The 23,432-nt window shown below is 38.2% G+C and overlaps 4 protein-coding genes and 1 pseudogene across 8 annotated transcripts; 3 read left to right on the top strand and 2 right to left on the bottom strand.

The window, feature by feature from the left end:
- LOC110266047 lies at nucleotides 2,738-3,249 on the top strand. Its single transcript, XM_021109786.1, has one exon. The coding sequence runs from the start codon at nucleotides 2,826-2,828 to the stop codon at nucleotides 3,135-3,137; it is 312 nt and encodes a 103-aa protein (XP_020965445.1). The 5' UTR covers nucleotides 2,738-2,825; the 3' UTR covers nucleotides 3,138-3,249.
- On the top strand, nucleotides 7,896-9,190 carry LOC107611600. The gene is made up of 2 exons (XM_016313510.1): nucleotides 7,896-8,337; nucleotides 8,439-9,190. Exons 1-2 carry the CDS (start codon nucleotides 7,896-7,898, stop codon nucleotides 9,188-9,190), a joined length of 1,194 nt encoding a protein of 397 aa, XP_016168996.1.
- On the bottom strand, nucleotides 14,419-19,704 carry LOC107613438 (actin-related protein 3). Of its 3 annotated transcripts, none has more exons than XM_016315433.2 (10): nucleotides 19,584-19,704; nucleotides 19,094-19,263; nucleotides 18,527-18,986; nucleotides 17,988-18,134; nucleotides 17,661-17,753; nucleotides 17,378-17,497; nucleotides 17,000-17,110; nucleotides 16,332-16,457; nucleotides 16,110-16,208; nucleotides 14,419-15,046 (listed from the first exon to the last, which is right to left on the bottom strand). In XM_016315433.2, the coding sequence occupies exons 2-10, from the start codon at nucleotides 19,141-19,143 to the stop codon at nucleotides 14,966-14,968; spliced, it is 1,287 nt and encodes a 428-aa protein (XP_016170919.1). In that variant the 5' UTR covers nucleotides 19,144-19,263; nucleotides 19,584-19,704; the 3' UTR covers nucleotides 14,419-14,965. The 3 variants fall into 3 exon arrangements, with proteins under 3 accessions (XP_016170919.1, XP_016170918.1, XP_016170917.1); XM_016315432.2 differs by lacking the exon at nucleotides 19,584-19,704 and adding an exon at nucleotides 19,365-19,559; XM_016315431.2 differs by lacking the exon at nucleotides 19,584-19,704 and adding an exon at nucleotides 19,361-19,558.
- LOC107611857 lies at nucleotides 20,160-21,885 on the top strand (annotated as a pseudogene).
- LOC110266046 lies at nucleotides 21,961-23,183 on the bottom strand. 3 transcript variants are annotated; one of them, XM_021109783.1, is made up of 2 exons: nucleotides 23,037-23,183; nucleotides 21,961-22,513 (listed from the first exon to the last, which is right to left on the bottom strand). In XM_021109783.1, exon 2 carries the CDS (start codon nucleotides 22,477-22,479, stop codon nucleotides 22,048-22,050), a length of 432 nt encoding a protein of 143 aa, XP_020965442.1. In that variant the 5' UTR covers nucleotides 22,480-22,513; nucleotides 23,037-23,183; the 3' UTR covers nucleotides 21,961-22,047. The 3 variants fall into 3 exon arrangements, with proteins under 3 accessions (XP_020965442.1, XP_020965444.1, XP_020965443.1); XM_021109785.1 differs by lacking the exon at nucleotides 23,037-23,183 and adding an exon at nucleotides 22,592-23,030; XM_021109784.1 differs by lacking the exon at nucleotides 23,037-23,183 and adding an exon at nucleotides 22,603-23,030.

Below are 23,432 nucleotides of genomic sequence, written 5' to 3'. Positions count from 1 at the left end.
CTATATTATGTATCATATATTACTATCTAATTTAATAATCAAATGTGTCACATGACACTCTCTTATTAAAATTGAGAGAATATTTTTTTTTCAAAATTAATAAACTCGTTTCCTAAATTCTCTCATCTACCTCTCTATTTTTCTCACTCTCATTCTTTATATTTATCTTTTTCTCTCTTTTCTCTTATTCTCTATTTTTTCATCTTTCTGTTCTACAAAAAATAAAATTAACAAAATATTATAATTAAAATAAAAAATATTATTATTATATACATATTTTTTTTAGTTTTCTATTTAGTTTTAAATTTTCACCGCTTATCTTTCTAATCTATATTTTTATTTTTCTTCTTTCAAATATTTATTACATATAATTTAGAGAGAATACTAATGTTATAATTAAAAGTTAGAATTAAGATTCAATTGTTTTAAAAAAATTAATTTTGAATTTTATAACTATCAGTATAATTTTTTTTATGCTAATATCTAATTCTATTTTTATATACATAGAGAGAAAAAATATTATTTTTAAATAGCAAGTATAAAAATTAATTATTTCTATTTGTGCAACAGACTTAACACCTAATTAAATATAAAAGTATACACGTTAAATTGTTTTAAATTTTAGATAACGAATGTTAAAATTAATTATTAATGAAAAGTTAGACTTTTTCATATAAAAATAATAACTAAAAATTTTATTATTTGATTTTTTATCTACATTGGTCTTCTTAGTCAGAAATTTTTGTCAACCTACGATTTTTTTTATTTTACAAAAGTAGTTTGATTTTATAAATATTTTGTGCCATACATAATCTATACTACATAATCTATACTGTTAGAACAAAGTAGACCATAATTTTAAAAAAATTATATTTTCGTAATATTATTACGAGTAAAAATACTAATAAATAATAAAGTTGACAGATCTAGAAACAAAGCTGCTGTCTCTTGAAGAAAGAATGGAGAAGGAAGAGCTTGCCATTGTTGACATCTTGAGCACACCATTATGGTTGTTGTGATGATGCAGAGAAGATGGGCTAAGAATCTACAATTTGGGGGCTGTGTTACTTATAACCACCAGTTCAATCTAATAAACAAATTAGTTAGTTAAAGAACCGAATGGAGGTGCAGTGAGGATGAGGTTGAGGTTGAGGTTGAGGGTAATGAAGACTGAAGTGGAGGTTTCAGTCATTAAGAAGACTATGTTCTCAGCTCCATAGCTCTAATTAATTTTTTATTATATATATTTTTTAAATAAATAGACAAAAGTATACATAAAAGTGTTTGGGATGGATAAAAGTATACATCAAAATTTATAAATATCAAACAATTATTAACAGGTCAATAGTATAAAGAATTAGTATATATGGTTGTGGAGTTGGTTTTGATTATAGAATGAGACAGGATAGAAAATTGGACAGAAGAATAACACAAAAATTAATATTTTTATATTTTATTTGGTGATAACTAAAAAATAAGATAGAACAAATAATAAAAAAAATTCAATTTACTTTTTTTTATACAATATTCAAAAATAAAAATTAAAAAATAAAAAATATAATTATAAAAAATTAATAATGATAATAAAAGAAAAAAAAAAGATACAAGTTTATATCTTTGTCTAATATCTGTGTTCTTCCTTCTTCTTACCAAAAAAAATACAAAATACACTAATTTAGTATTTCAATTCTCATGACATAATATTTTTATCTATGTCTCATCTCACAAATACGATTTTATATCTCTGTATCTATATCTTAATATCTTATACTTGTAAATAAATACAGCCTAAGTTAAAAAAACTTGTTAATATCCTTTCTCATTTTATATTTTTTTACTTGATTTTTTTTTTCGAAAGTTTGTCCGGTGTTTCAAACTATTAAAACAAGTGGCTTTGAAGTACATTAAATTTCAAAAATGTGAATTAAAATTAACTTTACTTCCATACATGAAACCAAAGCAGTTCAATATTTGTTGCTCAGCTCTTTAGTTTTTTTTAAGGAAGAAGCTCAACACAAATATGTGGATTATAGTTCAAACGAAAGAAAATTAAAACAAGCTATATCCAACAAATACAAACACTATTTTAGCAAACACAAATACAAATCAACTGAAACAAATCCCACAAGCTATATCTCTACATCAGCACCGCACTCTCATAAAGGTTTTCAAATTTCAACTCTACTGTCAGCATTAGACAAAGGATTTGTGGAGTACATAGACAAATAATACACAAATTAAAATACCCAGAATACACCCACATTATTTTTAATTTCAAGAATACACAGTTTATCAATTGGTCCATTATTTCGTCTCAAAAAATACCTCTATTTTTAGTAAATCTCTAATTAGCATCTTAATGTACGGGGGACAAAAATAAGTTTGATGGCAAAGTATTGCAATAGTGATCCACTTAATATTTTTAATGCTTTACTAATTTAAGAACACGATGATAGTTTAGGGTTAAACTATTACCGAGTTGGTATATTAATATTATGAACTAATTTTAGCGAAAATGTAAATTTGGAAGGGGAAAAAATTCAGCTAAGGGTTTAATTTAATTGATAATTTTAAAATACACAATGTAATTTTCAATTGTCTAAAATACAAACAACTTATAACTAAAATTGATAGATGCTTCGATGTAACAACTAATTTAACTGTAAATAGCATGATTTCAAACTGAACCCTTCTTCATTGAAACCCTACTTTAACCCTTCCCTTCTCTGCTTTCATTTCATTGCAAAGATTCTCCATCTGCGCGGGTCAGATACTCGTTATTCTGATTCACGTACAAAACAAAAACAAACTTAGAAAATTCAAGAATGACACGTGCATTTCACGTGGTGATTGTTGCCATGGTGGTGTTCGCCATCATTGGCGTGGCATACGGTGCATCACCATCATCATCATCATCATCATCTGCATCCTCCTCCGCCGATGACTATGATTATGACTATTCAGACGGTATCGCTCCTTCACCAAACGCCAAGAACCACCACGTTCCTACCCCTTCTAATGCTACTAAGAACAAGAACGACGATTCTTCACCAAGTGCTGCCTCTAGGCATGTCTCATTCTCTGCCGCAATCGGAGCTGCCACTCCGGCTCTCATTGCCGCCGCCTTCTATTTCTGATCGTCATTCTTGGCTTCAATATTTTTTTTCTCTATTAACAATGTGTAATGTAAAGAAAGAGCGTCTATTGCTCTTGTATTTTCCAGAAATGCACGCCTGTTGTTTTGTGTTTTGGATCTTGTTCTTTAAGACTTCTTAATTATATCAATTAACACATTCTATTTAAACTAATTTGAAATACTAGGGAAAGTTTTATACAAATTTGAAATGAACTTTTTTTAAAAGAAAAATAAATTAATATCACTGTTATTAAAATAATAAAATCTGCTTGCGTTTATTTTAATTTGTTGTTTCTTCCTCCATCACACGATTATCAATTAGTGCATCTCATCTTTACAAACTAATGAAACTATTCCTTGAAATTTTATTCATTTAAGTTCCTTCTAAAATCAATTTCTGGTCCACCATAAGAACACGATTAAAATTTTAAAATCGCGATAACTGTTTAACTAATTGATTTGCTATGATCCTTTTTTTTTATGGGGAGAAGGAGAAATGTTCGTAATCGAATTTAACTGTTCGGATAATTGGATGATACACATCCAATTTTTAATGTAAACATCATATCCATATTTGATAAGAAATAAATATATTCAATATTATGAACTAATAAATAATTTATATTTATCCTCCTTGTCTAAAGACTATTTGCCACATTACCACATTTTAAAGCACTGTATTTAACCAAGAACCACAATGTGATCAATTATTATTATTCTCATTTTGGTGACTAATCATGAAGAGGAAAAAAAGAAAAAGAAGATAGCCTAAGACTTGACAGGCATTTGCTGCTTGATTACATCTCCTGGCTCATTCCAAGGGTGTAATATAATGCGACCCCCCGATAACGCATGTGGAACTCCGAGGTTATTGTCTCTCTAATCATAATAGTGCATCACCCCGGAGTAAGTAATGACATAATAGATGACATGTGAACGACTGTTGTGACATGGCACAAATGGACACGTGACCAAATAACATTGTGACACATGACACAACTATCCATATCAGTATGTCACGTGTTACTGATCACCACATCATCATACCATTAGACGTAGCCAAACCATGAAGTGACACATGGCACAAACAGCCCACGTCATCAAGCTATGTTATCACGTCGTTAATGGAAAATGGGTCGTGGTGCACTTTTGTCAATCTCAGGAACGTAATTGGTACAATTGGAATCTCAAGAACGATTAGTTTATGACGCCAATCTCAGAGACTATTTTAGGGTTTAACTCCCTTGTGTGTGAGAGTCGAAAAAAGAGTGCGAACAAATCAATATGAGCAAACAAATGAGGATATGAAGGAAAGGGAGACGTGGAGGAGAGAGGTTGATGGCCTCAATGAAGTCAAGGTCATGTTGGTGAGAGTGAAGATGATATTATAGTATTGGAGGAGAATGACATTAGAGCTGGGTTGGAAAAGTGCTCCGGAGTCTAGCAGGAAGGATTATGGCGGATAAGAGCTTCACCATTGGAACCATAGAAGCTGCCTTCAACGATATATGGAATCAACCGGAAGGATTGAGAATTAAGGCCCATGGAGAGAATGTGTATCAGTTTTTCTATGCAAAGGAGGCTGATGTAGTAAGGGTGGAATGAGGATCGCTATGGTTGTTTAAGCAATTTATGATTCATCTGAAAAGATTGGAGTTTGAAATGTAGATCGAAGAAAAAGACTACACTCTAATCCTGATGTGATTTCAACTTTGGAACATGCCCGAATATTGCAAGACTTATGAGACAGCAAAGAAAATTAGTAAAAAGTTGGGTGAGATTTTGGAGGTGGACAAGTTTGCGATGAAGAGAAAAGATGAGAGAATTATGAAGGTGAGGATCAATCTCAATGTTACCAAGCCCTTGAGAGAAACCATCAAAATTGCCAGTCCAAATAAGACTCTTTTTGAGATCAAACTCAGGTACGAGAGGCTTGGTCTATGATTTCAAGAATTGTAGCAATTATAATGAAGATTCAGCAAGATTACAACAACAACCAGAATTGGGTTGGAATGCATCATTAAAGGGTGACTAGTTTGGGAGGAAATTTGAAGAGAATAAGGAGAATTACAACCCCAATAGTAGACAAGCAAATGGAGAGAACACGTAAACCATGAAAAAACCTGCACTAATTAGTTTACTAAAGAGCTTCTCTAACCTATCCCTGAAAGAACAAAACCACTCCCTTCCCTCACAACCATGCTACAACCCATCATATAAACCAAAGGAACACAAATCTTTTAGTATAGCCACCAGCAAACCAAACAATTATAACCAGGTCTTATCACGAGATCTTAACCCCAATCACAAAGCCAGCAAGCATAACAACCACAATCCACACACCAACCACATAATCAATCTAGAATCCATTAGCTATCCATTAACCCCAAACACTCATCTAAATCCACAAACAAACATCCAACAAAGCCTTACTAAAATAAACTGAACCTGAAACCTATCAATTATCCAAAACTAAACTATTTCAACAATCTTTTGGTGTTATGGAGGTTGGGAGGGCCGAAGAACTGGGAACTTTTAATATAGGCAGCGATAAAGGTCAAATTAAGGAAGGTGTGAAGAGAAGGAAGCTAAAACAGATAGTAAGAAGGAATTCTGGGGAAGGAACAATACCCCATGTGACTGGCTTAAAGAGGAGATCATGAGTAATGGAGATAGGAGGGGAAGGAGAGCAGATTGTTTTGCAGAAAGAAACTATTGTTGAACGGGGAGAGGGTGCTAACTCGCAAAAGGCACCCCCACGAGCCATGAAGATGGTCATATGGGACTGCCGTGGTTTGAAAAAACTCCTGATAGTTCACAACGTGATAAGGATCATGAAATCTTATTCTCCCAAGGTGGTTTTTATTCGTGAAACTAAAAACCAAATCTCGCTTGTGGAGAGAAGATTGAAAGAGTGAGGATGGAAAGGAGGAACGAATGTGCACGTGATACGAGGAGAAGCATTTGTTGTGTGGTTTTCTATTAAGGACCACGAAAGGTAGATTGTTTGGAATATCCTTGCTGTCCATTTATACAGTGCAGAGCAACAGCAACAAAGGTAGTTGGAAGAGTTGCTGGAAATTATTAGATGACTTGGGGACAGGTATGTGTTCATAGGGGATTTTAATGCAATCTTGACAGCAGGGGAGAAAGAAGGAAGTAGGGATAAATCACCGCAATATATTCAGCAGTTTCAAGATTTTATCAACCAGGGTAAGCTAGTCGATATGCGCTACATAGGAGGAAGGTTTACATGGTGGAACAAAAGCTACCAAGAAAGATCGATAAGAGAACGCCTTGACAGAGCTCTCATCTCTAGCTCATTACGACTTGACTAACCAATGGCTACTATAACACATTTAGAAGAAACTGGGTCTGACCATAAATTGATACTGATGAGTACAAACCCGCTGCAAGTGAAAGCAAATAGGAGATTCCGGTTCCAAGAGTGCTGGTATGGTAAAGAAGAGACTGACCAGATCATAGAAGAAGCTTGGAAAAAAGAAGTGATTGGCTCCCCAATGTTCTACTTATTTCAAAAACTTAAGGGATGCCGACATGAATTAGTGAAATGGCAAGCATCGGAGCCGAGCAACTCAAAAAAGGAGATTATGAGACTGGAAGGGTTGCTTTCTGCAGCCAAGAAGAACCTAACTTCGGCAAATAAAAAACATATTATGGAGTTGGAAAAAACCTATCCAAAGCATATATTTTGGAGGAGATGTTTTGGAAAGAGACGTCTCGAGTAAGGTGGCTGAGATAGGGAGACCAAAACACAAAATTCTTCCATGCACAGCATCAAGCAAGACATAAAAGGAACAAAATATGGAAATTAGAGAGGATCATAATGGAGAATGGTGTACTTCCTCTGAAGAAATTGGCACTCGAACTAGGAGATTCTTTAAAGATCTATTTAAGAGTGGCTGCCCACAAGACCCTCAGAACCTCTTGCAAGAGTTTAGGAAAAGAGTGTCAACAGAGATGAACAAAAATATGTGCAAGCCAATTACCGATGATGAGATCAAAATGACTGTATTTTCAATCAATGCAAAGGCAGCACTAGGTGAGGCTCAATAATTTGGATATGGAAAGCATTGTGGTGTATTGGCTGGAAATGGGGATACTGTGTGTATTACACATAGGTGGACGTGTCAGATGGAAGCACAACACGCAGGGGGGCGTGTTACCTGAACCACGTGGGGGGCGTGGAAGCTAGGTGGCATTATGTGGTTGAGCCAACAAGGCAGCACGTAGGGGCGTGCTTAGTCATCATGTAGGGGGCGTGCTGATGTGGCAAAGGCTGATTGGCTTGGGAGGCACAGCACGTAGGGGCGTGCTGAGTCAGCACGCTGGGGGCGTGCTGACATGGCGAACGTTGATTGGTCCACGTACGCAGCACGTGGGGGGCGTGCTGAGTCAGCACGCGGGGGTGTTCTGACACGTGTCAAAGCGTGATTGGCTGAAGCAGGCAGCACGTGGGGGGCGTGTTAAATGCACCCCTCTATATAAGGCAGAGCTCGATAGTGTTTTGCATACTGAATAAGATTTGAGTGTGTTTTGAGTGTTCTTTGAGGCTGTTGTTAGTGTAATGGAGGGCACCGCAAACTTGTTGGTGTATCGCAACGGTGAGATAATATATAATACTCATGAGGGAGTGAGGTTTGTGTGCCAAAATCCATTTTCGTTTGTGGTTCCATGCATGATGACGATAACGGAGCTGTAGAACGACCTCTGTCAAAGCATGGAGAACGGTACGTTAATGAGAGTGAGCAGAATTCTGTACCAAAATCCGGTTGTAGTTTTTGGTGGTCTAATACAGTTTGATACCATGCCGATCACTGATGAAGTGAGTATGCAGAATATGTTTCAAATTCACCGGCAAACTCAGATGCGACACCTACAGATTGAGTTGTACGTTGAGTTTGAAACTGTAGAGGCAGTATCGGTTCAAAATGATATAGATATAGATGATGATAGAGCTGCAGTGTACGAAGGAATGAGTAGTGACAACGTAGAGGACTTCGAAGCCACTTATGAAGTCGGCGACGAAGATGAGGATGGTGATGTGGGAGTTGAGGCAGCAACAGAGAATGTAGTGGTTCATCCCTCGAGCAGTCAACCGATGTACATTCCACCTTTTATGCGTGAGTTGGATCTCGACGCCATGCATGCCCCCGAGTTTCCGGAATATGCAAACATAGGTACGTGTTGACTAAATAATAAGTTTTTGTTAGTTTATACTTTGGATTGATCAATAAACGATGATTTCAGATTTCTGTAAGCGTTGCTGATCCTGAGGAAGGAGAGTTCCAGATTGAAATGGAATATAGTTCTAGAAAGTCGGTCGTCGCAGCAATTAGAAGTTTCACTATATCTAGAAGAGTTGACTATGATGTGTATGAGTCTGAGTCACAGACGTTCTATGCAAAATGCAAGATGTACGGGCGTGGATGTGACTGGCTTATTCGAGCCAGCTTGATACGGAAAAAAGGTTGTTGGGAGATATGCAGATATAACGGTAGGCACACGTGCACGATCGGAACAATTTCACTAGATTATTCCAAGTTGGACTCGGATACAGTTGCTGAGGCTATAAGGCCATTGGTCGAGACGGACCCGTCCATCAAGGTGAAATCTATAATTGCGAAAGTCCAGTCAAGGTTCAACTATACCATCAGTTACCGAAAGGCTTGGTTGGCAAAGCAGAAGTCAATAGCCAAAGTTTTCGGTGGTTGGGAGGATTCTTACCAAGCCTTGCCATGGTGGCTCTCGGTCATGGTGCAGAAGATGCCTGGTTCAGTTGTCCAAATAGAAACACGACCACTGTACAACGAGAATGAGGAGGCGCAAGGTGTAAAAATACTTCATCGTGTATTTTGGAGTTTTAATCCATGCATTAGGGCATTCAGGCATTGCAAGCCCCTGGTTCAGGTTGACAGCACACACCTAGTCGCTGTTGCACAAGATGGGAACCAGAACATTATGCCTATCGCCTTTGCCTTGGTGGTAGGGGAGACAGCTGATGCGTGGCACTTCTTTCTCAGGAATCTATGAATGTATGTTGTTAGAAAAGACGATGTGGGTATGATCTCAGACCGGCATGAATCAATACGGACAGCAGTAAATCGTTCCGGAGGTGACTGGCAACCTCTAAGAACATGGTGGATGTTTTGTATAAGGCACATCGGCAGTAACTTCTTAAGAGCATTCAAAGTCCCTCACTTGCAAAAGCTTGTTGTCAACATAGGGTATTCAAGAACGATGGAGGAGTACAATATCAACTATAAGAGGTTGGAAGAGCGAGGCGAGGCATATGCCAGGTGGTGCGATGCCATTGGACTCAGACATTGGGTATTGGCATTCGACGAGGGACATCGATGGGGCCATATGACAACGAACCTTGTCGAGTGCATTAACTCAGTGTTGAAGGGTGCCCGTAATCTACCTGTGTTAGCGTTGGTCCGAGCAACCTATTATAGGTTAAATGAACTTTTTACACGGAAGAGTGCCGAGACTCACGAACGCAAGCGTGCAGGATTTACTTACTCCGTATTTGCACAACAGCGGATAGAAGCAAGTATGCAACAAGCTGGGAATATAGTTGTGCACCGCTTTGATAGACGAAATGAGGTGTTTGAGGTGTGCGAAATGACTACCGGAAAGGTGTTAGTTGTTGATCTTGCGCGACGGACGTGTGACTGTGGGAACTTTCAGGTTGAACGAATACCATGTCGCCATGTTATTTCTTGTTGTGCTAAATAGCGTCTCGATTGGTAGTTGTATGTGCATGATGTGTACAAGATGACGGAGATTCGTAAGTTATATAGATTTGAGTTCACACCATTAGGTGATCCCGAGACATGGCCTGCTTATGAGGGATCCACATTGGTCGCCAATCCCGCCCTGAGGTGAACGTCGAAAGGCCGGCCCAAATTGACCCGATACTTGAATGAAATGGACTCACGCGACATGCGTGGTCCTCGGATATGTCGTCTTTGTGGTGCTCAGGGTCATAGTCGGAGTATGTGTCCTTAGCGTGCTGGACCGAGTGGTGCTGGTTCGTAGGTCTTTGTTTGTCTTTGTATTTTCCAGTGAATGATATTTAATACGGTCATGTTTGTATTTTTTAATTTGCATTTTGTCAGTTGATGCTTTTGAAATTAGACGTGTTTGTATTTTTCTATTGGAGTCTATCTGTTGATATTTAATGTTCGCTTAATATTGTCATTAACTGATTTCCTGAAGTAAATATACAAAAAAGGACTACGGATTACATAAGTTAACAAACCAAACGTTAAACACGATTTACATTAACTTAATTCTGAACATAAAATCTAAAACCTAAACCCAAGCTCACTTCTTCCCAACGAAGTAGTTCAGTCCCTTACCCATAATGCCCTGACCAAACCGTGATGGAGTATACCTATCAGGTGGATTTTGCTCCGTCCGTAGGTCATACAAGTGACCTCGAACTGAGTCATCCACCCCCAGAGCTGCCGAACCACCTGCCTCTGTCGGATCGGCCGACCCACCTGTATTTGTCGGAGCAGTCGACCCGCCTACCTCTGCTGAAGCGAATGGACCGGGGTTGAACATCTCAACAACTGTGTATGCCCGTTGACGCTGGATAAAACCACTATCACATGACGCACTCCCTGACGTGTGGTCGGAAGTACGACCCCGCAAACCATGGTCCATATCTACTGATGCCCTATGTGGATCAGCCGACGGTGAAGGAATACCACTAAAATCTGACCAGCCACCCAAACTAGCGTTGGTCCAATGCTGTAGTTGCTGATCTCCGTGTCCGTCGCTGGAAAATTCAAACCAATCATGACCAGAAGGAATGGTAAGTATGGGCTCATGATGCTGAGAATGGTGGTTGCCCTGAGAGTGGTGGTTGTGCTGAGAGTGTTGAGAGTGGTGACTGCCCTGAGAATGGTGGCTGTGCTGAGAGTGGTGACTGCTCTGAGTGTGATGGCTACCATGACTGTAGGCCGGTGGCTGTGGTATATAATAAGGAAACGGCTCAAACACTGCATGCTGAGGTAGACCCTGCGTGCGGGTGGCTGAGGGGCAGGTGGCTGTGGATGATGAGGAACGTACCCCGACAATCTCAGCAGATGTCCGTAGGAGCCTATGTACCAATCCTGATACTCCACCATCGGTAAAAAGTCCCAGGTCGGAAGGGGTGCAGATTCCGCAATCGACTGTGTCGCCTGTTGGCCCACTCCGCTATCCATGGCCCATGCAAAACTGTCCAGTCATGAAGCTGCACTCTACGTAGAACGATGCAATGCTGGTCAAGTGGAATATCTCTTGCTGCCCGTGGAGGAGGTTGTACATATCCAAAATGACGCATCACTCGATCCGCAGGGTGCCACTCGACACACTCGAACGATAACAACGGAGCAACGATGTCACACACCTCAGGATGTCTATGCAACTCGTCAGGAACGATCAATCCATCGTACGGCCGCCACTCAAACTGCCACGTATTATTGGTATATTAGAACCCTAACAATAATGGTTGGAAAAACAGATCAGAAGAACCATAACTATTCACCTCCTGCATGTAGTCTATATCATGCCTGAATGTTTCTACGGTCTTCGATAACCACGCTGTGGTCCGTTCCGAATGACTCCACTTGAAACATTATTAATTGAAAAAATTTAAATAAGTCACCATATGTCAAACATGCATCATGAATATAACACATGACTAAAATAAGACTTATTACCTCCTAGCAACTGGTATCTCGGCCGGTGGAAGGGTTTGTCTCGGTACGGAAGCAATACACGGCATTTGCTCCCATTCCCAAACAAACAACAGATTCAGAGGGCCATCCATCTCCTTTGTATCATATCGTGATGCACGGCATAGTGCTCTGTAAAGATGTGCAAGACATGCTAACCCCCAACTATAAATATGGATCCGCTCGAAATCGCGAAGCAATAGTAGATATTTCGCATGGGCATATGCGGTCGACTTATCCGTGAATAGGGTCGACCCTAACAAACAGAAGATCTGACATCTGACGTATCTCCTGATGGACTCCTCAATGTCCAACGGCTCTGCGTCTCTAATACGTCGAACCCAACCCAACTTTATATAGGACTTCGAAGAATGACTGACTGATGGCTCACGACCGTATATCGCTATACTCTGACTTTGAAGGAAGTCGCCACTACTATCTGTCCATCCACTGATAGGCTCTCCATCAATGGGTAGGCCGAATATATGAGCGACATCCTCTAATGTCACTGTAACCTCACCGACCGGCAATACAAAGGTGTGTGTTTCTGGCCTCTACCTTTCAACCAGAACAGCTAATATGGGGTGAAATCCTCTTATGACTCCAATCCTAGAGACGTGGTAGAATCCCATGGCGCTTAAGTAGTTCTCCACCATCGGATTCCACGTCTGTGGCGAATCCAGTTTACGCACCAACAAATTCCTGTTAGGCTGCATCAACAAAGATATATGTTACATTAATTAAATAATAATTCTTATAAATATTTTAATAAATATTCACATATTTATTTTAATATCTTATTTATTAAAAAACTTACATAAATAAGATAATCCAAATAGTTGATAATATGTTTTTCGGGCGCCGTATAATTACGTACTATCTTTTTTAATCCCTTAAACTAATAATTTTTTTCACTGTGTAAACTTTTAACTCACTACTAGTGACTACTCACTACTACTTACTACACTCTCCTCACTACAACCTATACACCGAGACACTTCTTTCCTTCCCTCTAATTTCTTTGCTTCAGCAGCTATGTGAACTATGTGATGTTAACAATGGGAGAAGAGTGCATATATATACATGAAGGAGAGAATTTGCTGGTTTCCGGAGGGGGGGCTGTCCTTGCATGCAGGCAGCCTACAACACGGCCCCCGCGTGGTGCTGCAGCAGCATTGGAACTCCACAAAAATCTGCTGCGCTTCACGGGTCTACAGGTACCACGCTCCCCGCGTGGTGAGTCAGCACACCCCTGGCGTATTGAAGGAGTTCCGCCACGTCGTCCACCTGCTCAGGCACCACGCCCCCGGCGTGTTGGTTGTGAGCTCCATACTTCAGCAATACCCCTTCTTGGCCAATATCCAGCCAATACACCACCCCTACATCCATAAGAAAAATAATTTTTGACTAGGTGATGATGGATTTACAGCTAAGTTTTTTCAGTTTTATTGGTATACTATCAAATATGATGTTCTTAAATCAGTGAAAAATTTTTTTAGAGTAGGACGGATGCTTAGAAGCTCTAATCACATGCAAATATGTCTTATCCTAAAGTTACAAAACACGACTACCATGAATCATGTCAGACCCATTAGTCTTAGCATTGTTTTTTATAAAATAATATCAAAAGTGTTAGTGCATAGACTACAGCTCTACATGGACAACATCATAGGCAGTCAACAGAGTGCTTTTATCTGTGGGAGACTCATCAGTGACAATATTTTAGTGGCACATGAATGCATGCATTACTTAAAGAATAAATTAGGGGGCAGCAATTATATGGCATTAAAGATTGATATGAGTAAGGCCTATGATCAAGCGGAATGGAATTTTGCGTGGTTTTTAATGGAGAAGATGGAATTTTGATCAAGATGAATAGGACGGATAAGGCGTGTGTAACTACGACATATTCTGTTATTGTGGATGGCTTTCCTACTGGTTTTTTCAAACCCAACAGAGGGCTCTAGCAAGGGGATCCCCTCTCACCATATCTCTTTATCATTTGTGCAGAAAATTTATCTTATCTGCTCCACAAGAAAGAACATAATAACAAAATACAGAGACTAAAGCTGAATAGTAGATGCCCTTCTATAACCCACCTCCTATTCGCAGATGACATCTTTCTTTTCTGTAAAGCTACTAGAGCTAATTGTGAAAACCTACTCCAGACACTATAGCGGTACTGTGACATCAGTGGGCAGGCTATGAATTTGAGCAAATCAGCAGTGTACTTTAGTAAAAATACACCCCAACAAACAAGAGGTGAGTTGGCAGCAGAACTCCAGGTCCCGAATGTTGGATCCCAAGATTCCTGGCAGATCAAAAAAGGAAACTTTTCCTGTGTTAAAGAAAAAGTCATGAAAAAACTTCAACATTGGAAGCGGTCTTTCCTATCAGCAAGCGGCAGGGAAGTACTTATTAAGGCGATTGGGACAGCATTTATTCGCTGGGTTGTTTCAAGCTCCCTGAGACCTTATTAGATAAACTGCATAAAATGATGATGCAATTTTGGTGGGGGCAAAAACATAATGAAAGCAAAATGCTTGTACGTATAATATCACTGATTTTACATTATGTGACTGAAACATAAAAAAAATGTGATTCACATAACCGATTCTAACCTGCAATAGTGCTTATTTGTATTACAATTCCATCCCAATGAATTAAGCTTCCTACCTAGTAAAGTGCTCAGCGGAATGATCAGTCCAAGCAACAAATGAAAAAATACAGATCTTCATCAAACTCTAAGCTGAACACCAAAAATTGCAATTCAGCTCAGCCAGCTATTTGGTGAAGATTGATTTCTATAAAAGCATTAAGTAACATCTAGACCTACTGGCAACCATATCAAACATCTGATGAAAGCAACTCCAAAGAGAGAACAGCAGGAAGAAAAAGTGGAAATATATTTTCTCACTGAATATACATATTCTACACCAACTTCTGCCACCTTGAAGGACAAAGGTGGGAAGAAAGAACAGGAGGTGAATTGCGGATCAATATAAGCAGAGGCATTCATTCAAGCTTTTAATCAAGAAACTCCATTTGCATGATCAGCTAATTTGTCTTTACTTCAGTACATCCCTTTGAAAACAGGATTTGTCCGACAAATGCTTGCTCCATATTCCTCATATTCTGCTTTTGTATGACAAGCCTGCACATTTTATCAGGAAATTTCAAAATAAGCAGGAAGCAAAGATTAGGGAAGTTAGCTTCAATTTGAAAAGAGGTGATATATCTATCATAGGGAGGCAAGTCATCGAGAGAATAACATTGTCACAAGAAAACACATTGCAAGCAAACTAGTTTCTTAGGCACCAAACTATTTCATATTCCCAAATCTAGCAAGCCATACCATATGCATATACTATGTTAGCATGATTGATATCACAAATTCATTTAGCAACATGACCAAGCACATTAGATTTTTAGAACTAAAATCAAAACAAAAAACAGGAAGAACAGAACCCAAACCAACAAATTTTGACCCAACAGTCTGTGTTATGTATCCTATATGGGGTTTAGGGAAGAGAAATAGAAAGTAAGGGTATTTTTTTGGGAAAAAAAGCTTGCAACTAACTTTGACAGTTTGTCAGAGTAGTGTATGGCCATTTTTGTTAGAGGAGAGACAAATGAGATTGCGAATGAGAGGAGGAGAGTTAGAGGGATTCATCTTAGAAATTAGGCTGAACAAAACCCATAGTAGAGTAATAGCCTCTCAAATGCTACTTGTATCTTCCCTTTTTCTGCATATTTCTTACTACATTCCCTATACATTCAGGTCAAGAATGATATCTCAATGATATTATTGAGCCCCTCTGCTTCAATGCTAAGTACCCAAAGAAAGTGGGAAACCACACCTTAAAAACTAGGTATTAAGGGGACAAACTACTCTCCTTAAATACAACATCAAGTATCCCATAGTACTTGATGTCGGACTTTGGGCACCCCATAATACCCATGTCTCTAACATTCTATTCCACCTTCTTCTATTTTCCACTCTATTATCTGTTTTATCCTTTAGTTGGGTTGCCATGGTAATAGGATCCTACAGTCTCCAATCAAAATTGATCATGTAAAAGGGAGAATTTGGACACAGTTCTCAGTCTCACAAGCCAGTGTCAGTAAATTAGTGGGACAGAAAAGTAGTGACTAGGAGATGCAAAGCATGTTGCTTCCAGACCCAATCAGGGAAAAGGCTGTCATAAATTAAATACCGCAAAAAATTCAGGGGTTGATGCAAGCACCGAGCCTCCAAACCAGACTGCAAATCTCTGGACAGAATGGCTGACTACATTGACTTCCACTGGTTGTGACTGAGATCCAAATAAAAAAATTAATTAAAAAAAATGATAATATGGCCACATTGTTCGTGCAATTGTGTGCAAGAGAATGAGAAGAAACACAGAATAAATAAGTTGAAAAGTGTTAACTCTTACTTTAATCTCCCCATTTAGACGTGCATCAGATGCATGTACACGAGCATCCACTATTTTCTTCAGATCGCGTTGCAACCTCCTGTGAAAATCTTTGAACATGGTTGATCCTCCAGATAACACTATATTCTGAAATAAAAAAGAATGAGAAAATAGTATAGAGCTCACTATTAATATCATCATCTCTTATCTCTTACTATTACAAAGGCATCTGGGTGTTTTGACTGCCACTTGGTCACATTTTAGTAACAGAATTCTTTAAAAATATAAATATATAACTGCACAATTATATTAAAAACGTGACTTAATAGGCATGATACTGCTTGTTCAGATGCTATTCACAAGCCCTGATAAAAGATGAGGGTGGTATTAGTCCTTCAGCAACTAACACAAAACTTTGTCAAATTTCTATGACATGGATAGAGGGCTTGAACTTATAAAATCGGAAATTAAATTTCTTGGCCAGGCCAGCAGACTAATAACACATGACAATAGCATCATACAACTTGGACACTGGGTCAACAACAGAGTAAAACCCCAAGCTTAAATTTGTTTTAAACCCTAACTAGTTTCAAGGTAAAAGTTGACTATTCACTATTCACTGTCATGTTAAAGCAACTCTTGGGAGGCCTTTATGGTTCACCAAGTAAATCAATGGCGTGGTACTTCACCTTGTATAATGCTCTTCTTGTGTCAATCGGTGCAGACTGAATGCACTTGTCTATTACAACTGGCAAAGGAGTGGAAAAGTCACTGCTATATATCTCAGGATTAAAGAAAACCTGCAGAAAAGGGAAGCCATACAGATCTCTAATGAATATAATGACCCAAACCTATATAATAGTTTCACAGCAGAAAAGTTTGAGTCCCCCAATTCAGACATCAAGGATATATATCTAAACTTTGGGAGATAGGTTCAGTTAGCCTTATTGAAAATACCATGTGACATAAAAGGTACAAAGAAACAAGTAAATACATCCAACCAACGGCCTTGACGGCAGATATATGTATGCTTATTTGAGAAAATCTAATGAATCCATAAAACAAACCTCGGGGCCAAGAAACCGTTCATAGCCAATGTCACATGAATATGGAGCCCCCGTCTTTGGTTTGATACCTCTCCATTGCCTTATATACTTTGATGGTTCTTTGTCATGTTTATTGAATTCCTAAATAAGTGAGAAAGTTTTAACTCTTGTTAGAAAGGAAAATCAATAATCTCAAAGATTATCTTTATGTCCCTTAATTTGCAAAGAAGCTGGGTAAAACTGTTGGCTTAAGTAACCCCTCAAATGATAATAAATCAGTAATGAACTCAGAAGTCAGGACAACCTTAACAATGTCGGAGCATGTGTAGCAATACATTTCCTTCACTTTCCGAGCCACTTCAAAAGAGTCTTCTGGTGGTATATTCTCTCCTCTTTCCTACATGAAATAATGTTGATGTGAGGCAATTCATGAACCTCGATTAGCAAAACGCAGATCCACAAATACCTAGATTTCTATTTTCTACAACCTAAGTAAGTATGAAACATACTCAGCAGGTCGGATTCAACATAAGAAAGAAGAGGATTCAAACAACCCACAGATACTCACATTTGATTATTAGCCAAAAACATGCAGCACTACTAATTCTCTATATCCAACATGATTACCTACCCGCATAAGCTGCTGGACAAAAAGTGTAACATCCTTTCCAGCAATAGGAACTGATTTGATGCTACTCCCAATGACATAGCCGTCTGCAACAGGTACAACATGTGTAGCCCCATCTCCAACATCCACCACAACTCCTGTCATCTCACACTAAGAAGAATTCTAGATCAGCTTAAAAAGAACAAAAGGATAAAGTAGATGTTTTAAAAATCAAGTAATTTCTTGACAACTCTGAATGAACTGTTATCAAGTTTAAATGTAAACATGTGGTAGCAATATCACGAGAAAATCCCCCTGGCTTGCACTATATAGTCATTTTTTATTCAAGAAAAGACATGGTGAGCCTAAAATTGAAGGGTCTCATCAGTCATAAAATAACCTATGAACATGTTCAGATATTTAGCAAAGTGGTTGTGCTAGTGCAGCCCGTAAGAGATTTTGCAGAAGCTTATATAATTAACACCCTAAGAATTAATCACTCAATTCAAAGTCTATCAACTCACACAATATATCATCATGATTCATGAGTGAAACCAACCAACCTTAGATGTTGTGTAGCCAGCTGCAAGAGCTAAAACCGAATTTACGGCAATGTATAATCCAGGTACGTTAAAGGTCTCAAACATGATTTCACCGGTATATTCGCGACTCTCGGGCGCAGTCAAAGGACTCTCAGTCAAAAGAAAATAGTGATCCTCCGGATCACACCTCAGGTAGTTAAATATGCACTGCTGCCAGAACCTCTCCATGGAGTCCCAATTTTCAACCTGGCCATGCTGAATCGGGTAGCTTAGACTATACGTGCTGCTAGATCGAGACTTAGCAAGGGCCTCATCCCCAATGAAGAAATCAAGATCCGCCATGACCCCAGCATTGTGCTGGGCGATCCAATTGGCCTTAGAAGAGGTCCTTGATTGATTGAGGAACGACTCGTTAAGTGCAACCACCGTTGGAACAATAAAGCACGGCTCAACGTTGCCGGCAAAACCCATCTTCGTATACCTGCAGCACAACAACCACAAAATTAAGAAAAACAAATACCGGGGCATTTCAGCAAACACCTGGTGTCCCTCTTTTGATAAACAGGGAAAACATGATAAAAAGAGTACCCGGAGCCATTATCAATAACTACAGCAGGACGAGAAGCAGCAGGGTCCATAAGTGGTGAGGAAGATGACAATTAGGGTGGATCTGCGAGCGAGATCCAAGATTGTGAGGGAGGGAGAGGATCAACGTTGAAAATTGATATACGCTTCCGTTGACAGGGAATGGGGAAAAACTGAAAAAGTGAATAAGAAAAACATATAAAGTAAGGAACACATTAGAAGATTTAGTGTGTAAAAGACATATGTATATTGGAGTGAGCAATGGTTCACCAACTCAAACAGAGCATCCGCATGAATTTTCTCTCACTAGAAACCCTCTTGAATAAGGTTTTTCTTCTAATATTCGTTTCTTTCTTTGTGTAATCCCTTAACTTTCAATTTACTTCAGATAGTGTTGAATTAAGTACAGGTTGTTTATGAGCTAATTTTATTGCAGTTTATCCAAAAAAGAAAAAAGAAAAGAAAAGAAGAGAACTTGTTTCACTGGTCGAACCTCGTGATCATTTTGCATTTCATTTATTGTGATTTTCTTTTTCGATATTGATTAATATTTTTTATTTCATCTTCATAGGTTTTCTGGATTGCTCCATTCTGGCTGAAATTTGTTTCTGATGATGAAACAGCCAATTATTTTTTTTCTCAAATATTATCGGAACTGCACTTGGTATGGTTTGAATCTATGTAATTTGGGTGCTTATTTTGTAACTTTAATTTCTATTTGTTAGCTCTTTTATGCCCTTTTCTATGCTTTTGTAAATTTCACTGTAATTTAAAGGTTGTTTACCATTGTACCAAAAACGGTAGTTTAAATTTCTGAGTTGAAAATCTTTCAAAGCACCTTTTATAAATTGCATAGGGCTACAAATCTTGGTTTTGTTTTGTCTTCTTAAAATATGGTTCGGACTTTCTGTTTAGCAATTTGTAAATTTGTGTGTCCACTATGTTCAATAACAACTAAATCTTACCCCCGCTATGTTAGGACATCTAATTGTGATAATTTTGAAAGCCTTTGTTTATAGTTCTAATGATTTTTATATAAGAAATTATATCTATCCATTTCTAACTCGTCATGAGGCAAGAATATTGTGATACATTTTGTGCCAGTTTTTGCATCCTTATTTCTATAACTTCCATTTCAATTGATTATGTCGCTTACATCGTCACAGGTTCTCCCTAGGGTCTTACACGATTGTTGAAGAACACGCTAAAAGGTAAATTATCTGTTAAGGAATATTATTGCCAACCCTGCTATTATTGGAGTCTTTGGTTCTTCGACTCCATGAAATCTCAGCTGTAAAATTTGGCAACTTCAAACTCAAATCTGGCATCTCGTCACCAATCTACATTACCCTTCTGTCCTCCGGCAAATTTCTCAGACCTTGGTTTCCGCAGTCTCTTCTACTTCATTTGACTTTGTCTCTGATGTTCCTTACACTGCTGTGCCTATTGCCACTTGTGTATCAGTAACTCAAAATATCCCTATGGTCATGTGCCGCAAGGAAATCAAAGACTATGGAACTTCTAAAGCCATCGAAGGTGATTTTACATCCGGCCATAGTTGCTTGATAGTTGAGGATTTAGTTACTAGTGGCACTTCGATTTTGGAAACTGCTGCGCCACTGCGTGCTGCAGGGTTGAAGGTCAGTGAGGCTGTTGTATTGATTGATAGAGAGCAAGGTGGGTGAGAGAATTTGGAAAGCAATGGAATCAAGCTGCATTCAATTATTAAATTGACAGAAATGGTGAAGATTTTGTGCGAAAAGGGGAAGCTTGACAAAGAAATGGTAAGGATTGTTATGAGGTTCTTAGAGGAGAATCAAAATGTTGCTAATTTGACAACTAAAGCTAAGCTAAAGTTGTCATTTTTGGAGAGGGCTAAGTTGTTGAAAAATCCAACAGGAAAGAGGTTGTTCGAGATAATGGCTGAGAAAGGGAGTAATCTGTGTTTAGCTGCTGATGTTGGAAGTGCAGCTGAATTGCTTGAAATTGCTGAAAAGGTGAAAACTTCTTTCATCTGCAAAAGCCACCCCACCAATTTTTACATTATGGAAAGTTTCATTTGCTTAGGTAATTAGCTTTCAAATTCCTTTGCACTGATCCCACAACTTTTTATAATACTATCACATGCTTTCTCAAGAACCCAGAGAACAACAATAAAACATCACAAATACATATACAACCTGAGGATTGGAGGGTACATCGCATTCAAGCATACAGGACACTCTAAAAGCTCACGAACACTGCTTTGAAACAGTCTCATTAGGTTTGAGAGCAGTTAGGGCAGGATCATTTACTAATTCACTAACATCTGTTGCCTCCTCATTTTGAGGGGGAATAAATTCAGTTTTGGTCCTTATATCGTCAAAGATGGATTACTTGATGCAATGCTATTAAAAGCAATCTGCAACAGCCCTGTGAGTAGGAATTCAAAAAGAGAACAATTTTAGAATCAACCAGGAAGGGAGTAACCAAATTCAATAGTACATAACTGGTTTCCCTTTTTTCACCACAGTTGAACATAATTAATTAGGTATTACATGCACACCTTATGCACATCCCTTTTCTTTCTTTTCTTTTCTTTTTATGTTAATTTAAAACCAAACACCATACAAAATAAAAGCCTACTCTCCAAACAAAAAGTGAGTCGAGAAATATTTTCCAATTTAGCATGTTCAAATTTAAACTCCAAGATTTACTTCCATTTAGTCCTACTGTTTTGTAAAGTCTAAACTCCAAACACTGATCAATCTATTGTTGTTTAAGCTTGATTCCATATGCATCTATGGCTCCATGCTCCATGCTTTATACTTGATTCCATCTGCATTTATGACTCCATTTTTTTGGGGGGTTTTACAAGACAATAGATTGTGGAAGAGAGTTTTATTTTTACTTTTACATTAAAGAACAATGTGCTAAGTTCTAACAAGTAATTAAGAATGGTACAATAAGATAAATGGTCATTGTGGAGTAGATTTAGTGGCAGTGGTAACAGAATTCCATATCTGTGATATCTGTGCAATGATATGAGGCATGATAGCACCAATTCCTCTAAGTGTGGCAGCAGAGGTAACCCCAATTGCAAAAGTCTCAACATAACCAACATAACCAGCAAGCTTCATGTCAAGAACTGCTAGTCTGCCATTAACTGCATCCATCTTCCTCGAAGAATCAACCAACAGCTTGTCCTTTTTCCCTCTGCCGGACGATATCACTCCGAACAGCGCCCTCTGCAGATCCTCTATCACCTTGATGGATGCTTCCTGTGCATCCATCCCTTGGGATTCATAATGTGATATCAGCTCCTTCGGCGACGGAATCTTCCTTTTTGGGTTTGATTTTGGCGCTGGTTTCGACGAGGGTGATGCATTTGGAATTGGTGGCTTCTCCATTTCTAAGACCTCTTCACAGTTAAGTCACCAGAACCTGCGGATCCAATATCATATCAAATCATTAGAAAGATATAATTTTTGCTACAAATACTAAAAGTAACATTTTCCACACTTTCATTGTACCAGTAGACAGGTAGCGCAATGTAGCTTAAAAAAGATTACAGCACGCTGTTTAAAACTGGCTAAATAAGAAAATTTGATATATGCTTCGGAAACAAGAACATCCCCAACTTCAATATAAAAAAGGATGTTCACCAGAAGAAGCAACCACACAAAAGAAAGATAAAAATACGAATAAATGAATGTGTGTAAACAACACGACCGCAAAAGAAACTACGATAGTAAGAATCTGTAGTTTGGTGGAGACATGAAAGACTCAAAGAGGTCGACGTTGAAAATTGATATACGCTTTCGTTGACACGTCCTTCTGCAAAAGCAATTTAGACGAAGAACGTAACGCCTATCAAAAGCGACGATAACAGGGAATGGGGGGAAGCTGAAAAAGTGAGTAAGAAAAACTGAAAAAGTAGCACTGGTAAAGAAGAAAATGGAACAACCTAAATAGAGTTTGGAGCGCCTTCTAGTTCGCATGCCATAAACCTTAGTTTGCGCCGCTAGGGTTTATAGCGTATCTTCTTATCGGTGAAGGAGAATAGGATATTTCTGTGCCCTACTTGCTCTTTTTGTGGGCTTAGACCCATCTCCTAATTGAGCCTAAGGCACTCGAAACTAAACATATCCAATAGCATTGTTCTTAGGGAAAACAATAAAAATACTCCAAGCCCAATATTCCCTTGGGTAGTAAGAGAATAGAATTAGTCTTTGTGATATTTTATATTTAAACAAAAAAAAAAGAACAAATATAAAAAATTAATTTTAGTTAATATTAGCCATTTTTTATTTATAAAATTATTTTTTTTATAAATAGAAATGAGAGAAAAATAGAAAGGAAA

Source organism: Arachis ipaensis, chromosome B08 (assembly GCF_000816755.2).
Source record: "Arachis ipaensis cultivar K30076 chromosome B08, Araip1.1, whole genome shotgun sequence".
Classification (NCBI taxonomy): domain Eukaryota; kingdom Viridiplantae; phylum Streptophyta; class Magnoliopsida; order Fabales; family Fabaceae; genus Arachis; species Arachis ipaensis.
Note: the sequence above shows the minus strand (reverse complement) of the source record. Positions and strands in the feature narration are given on the sequence as shown.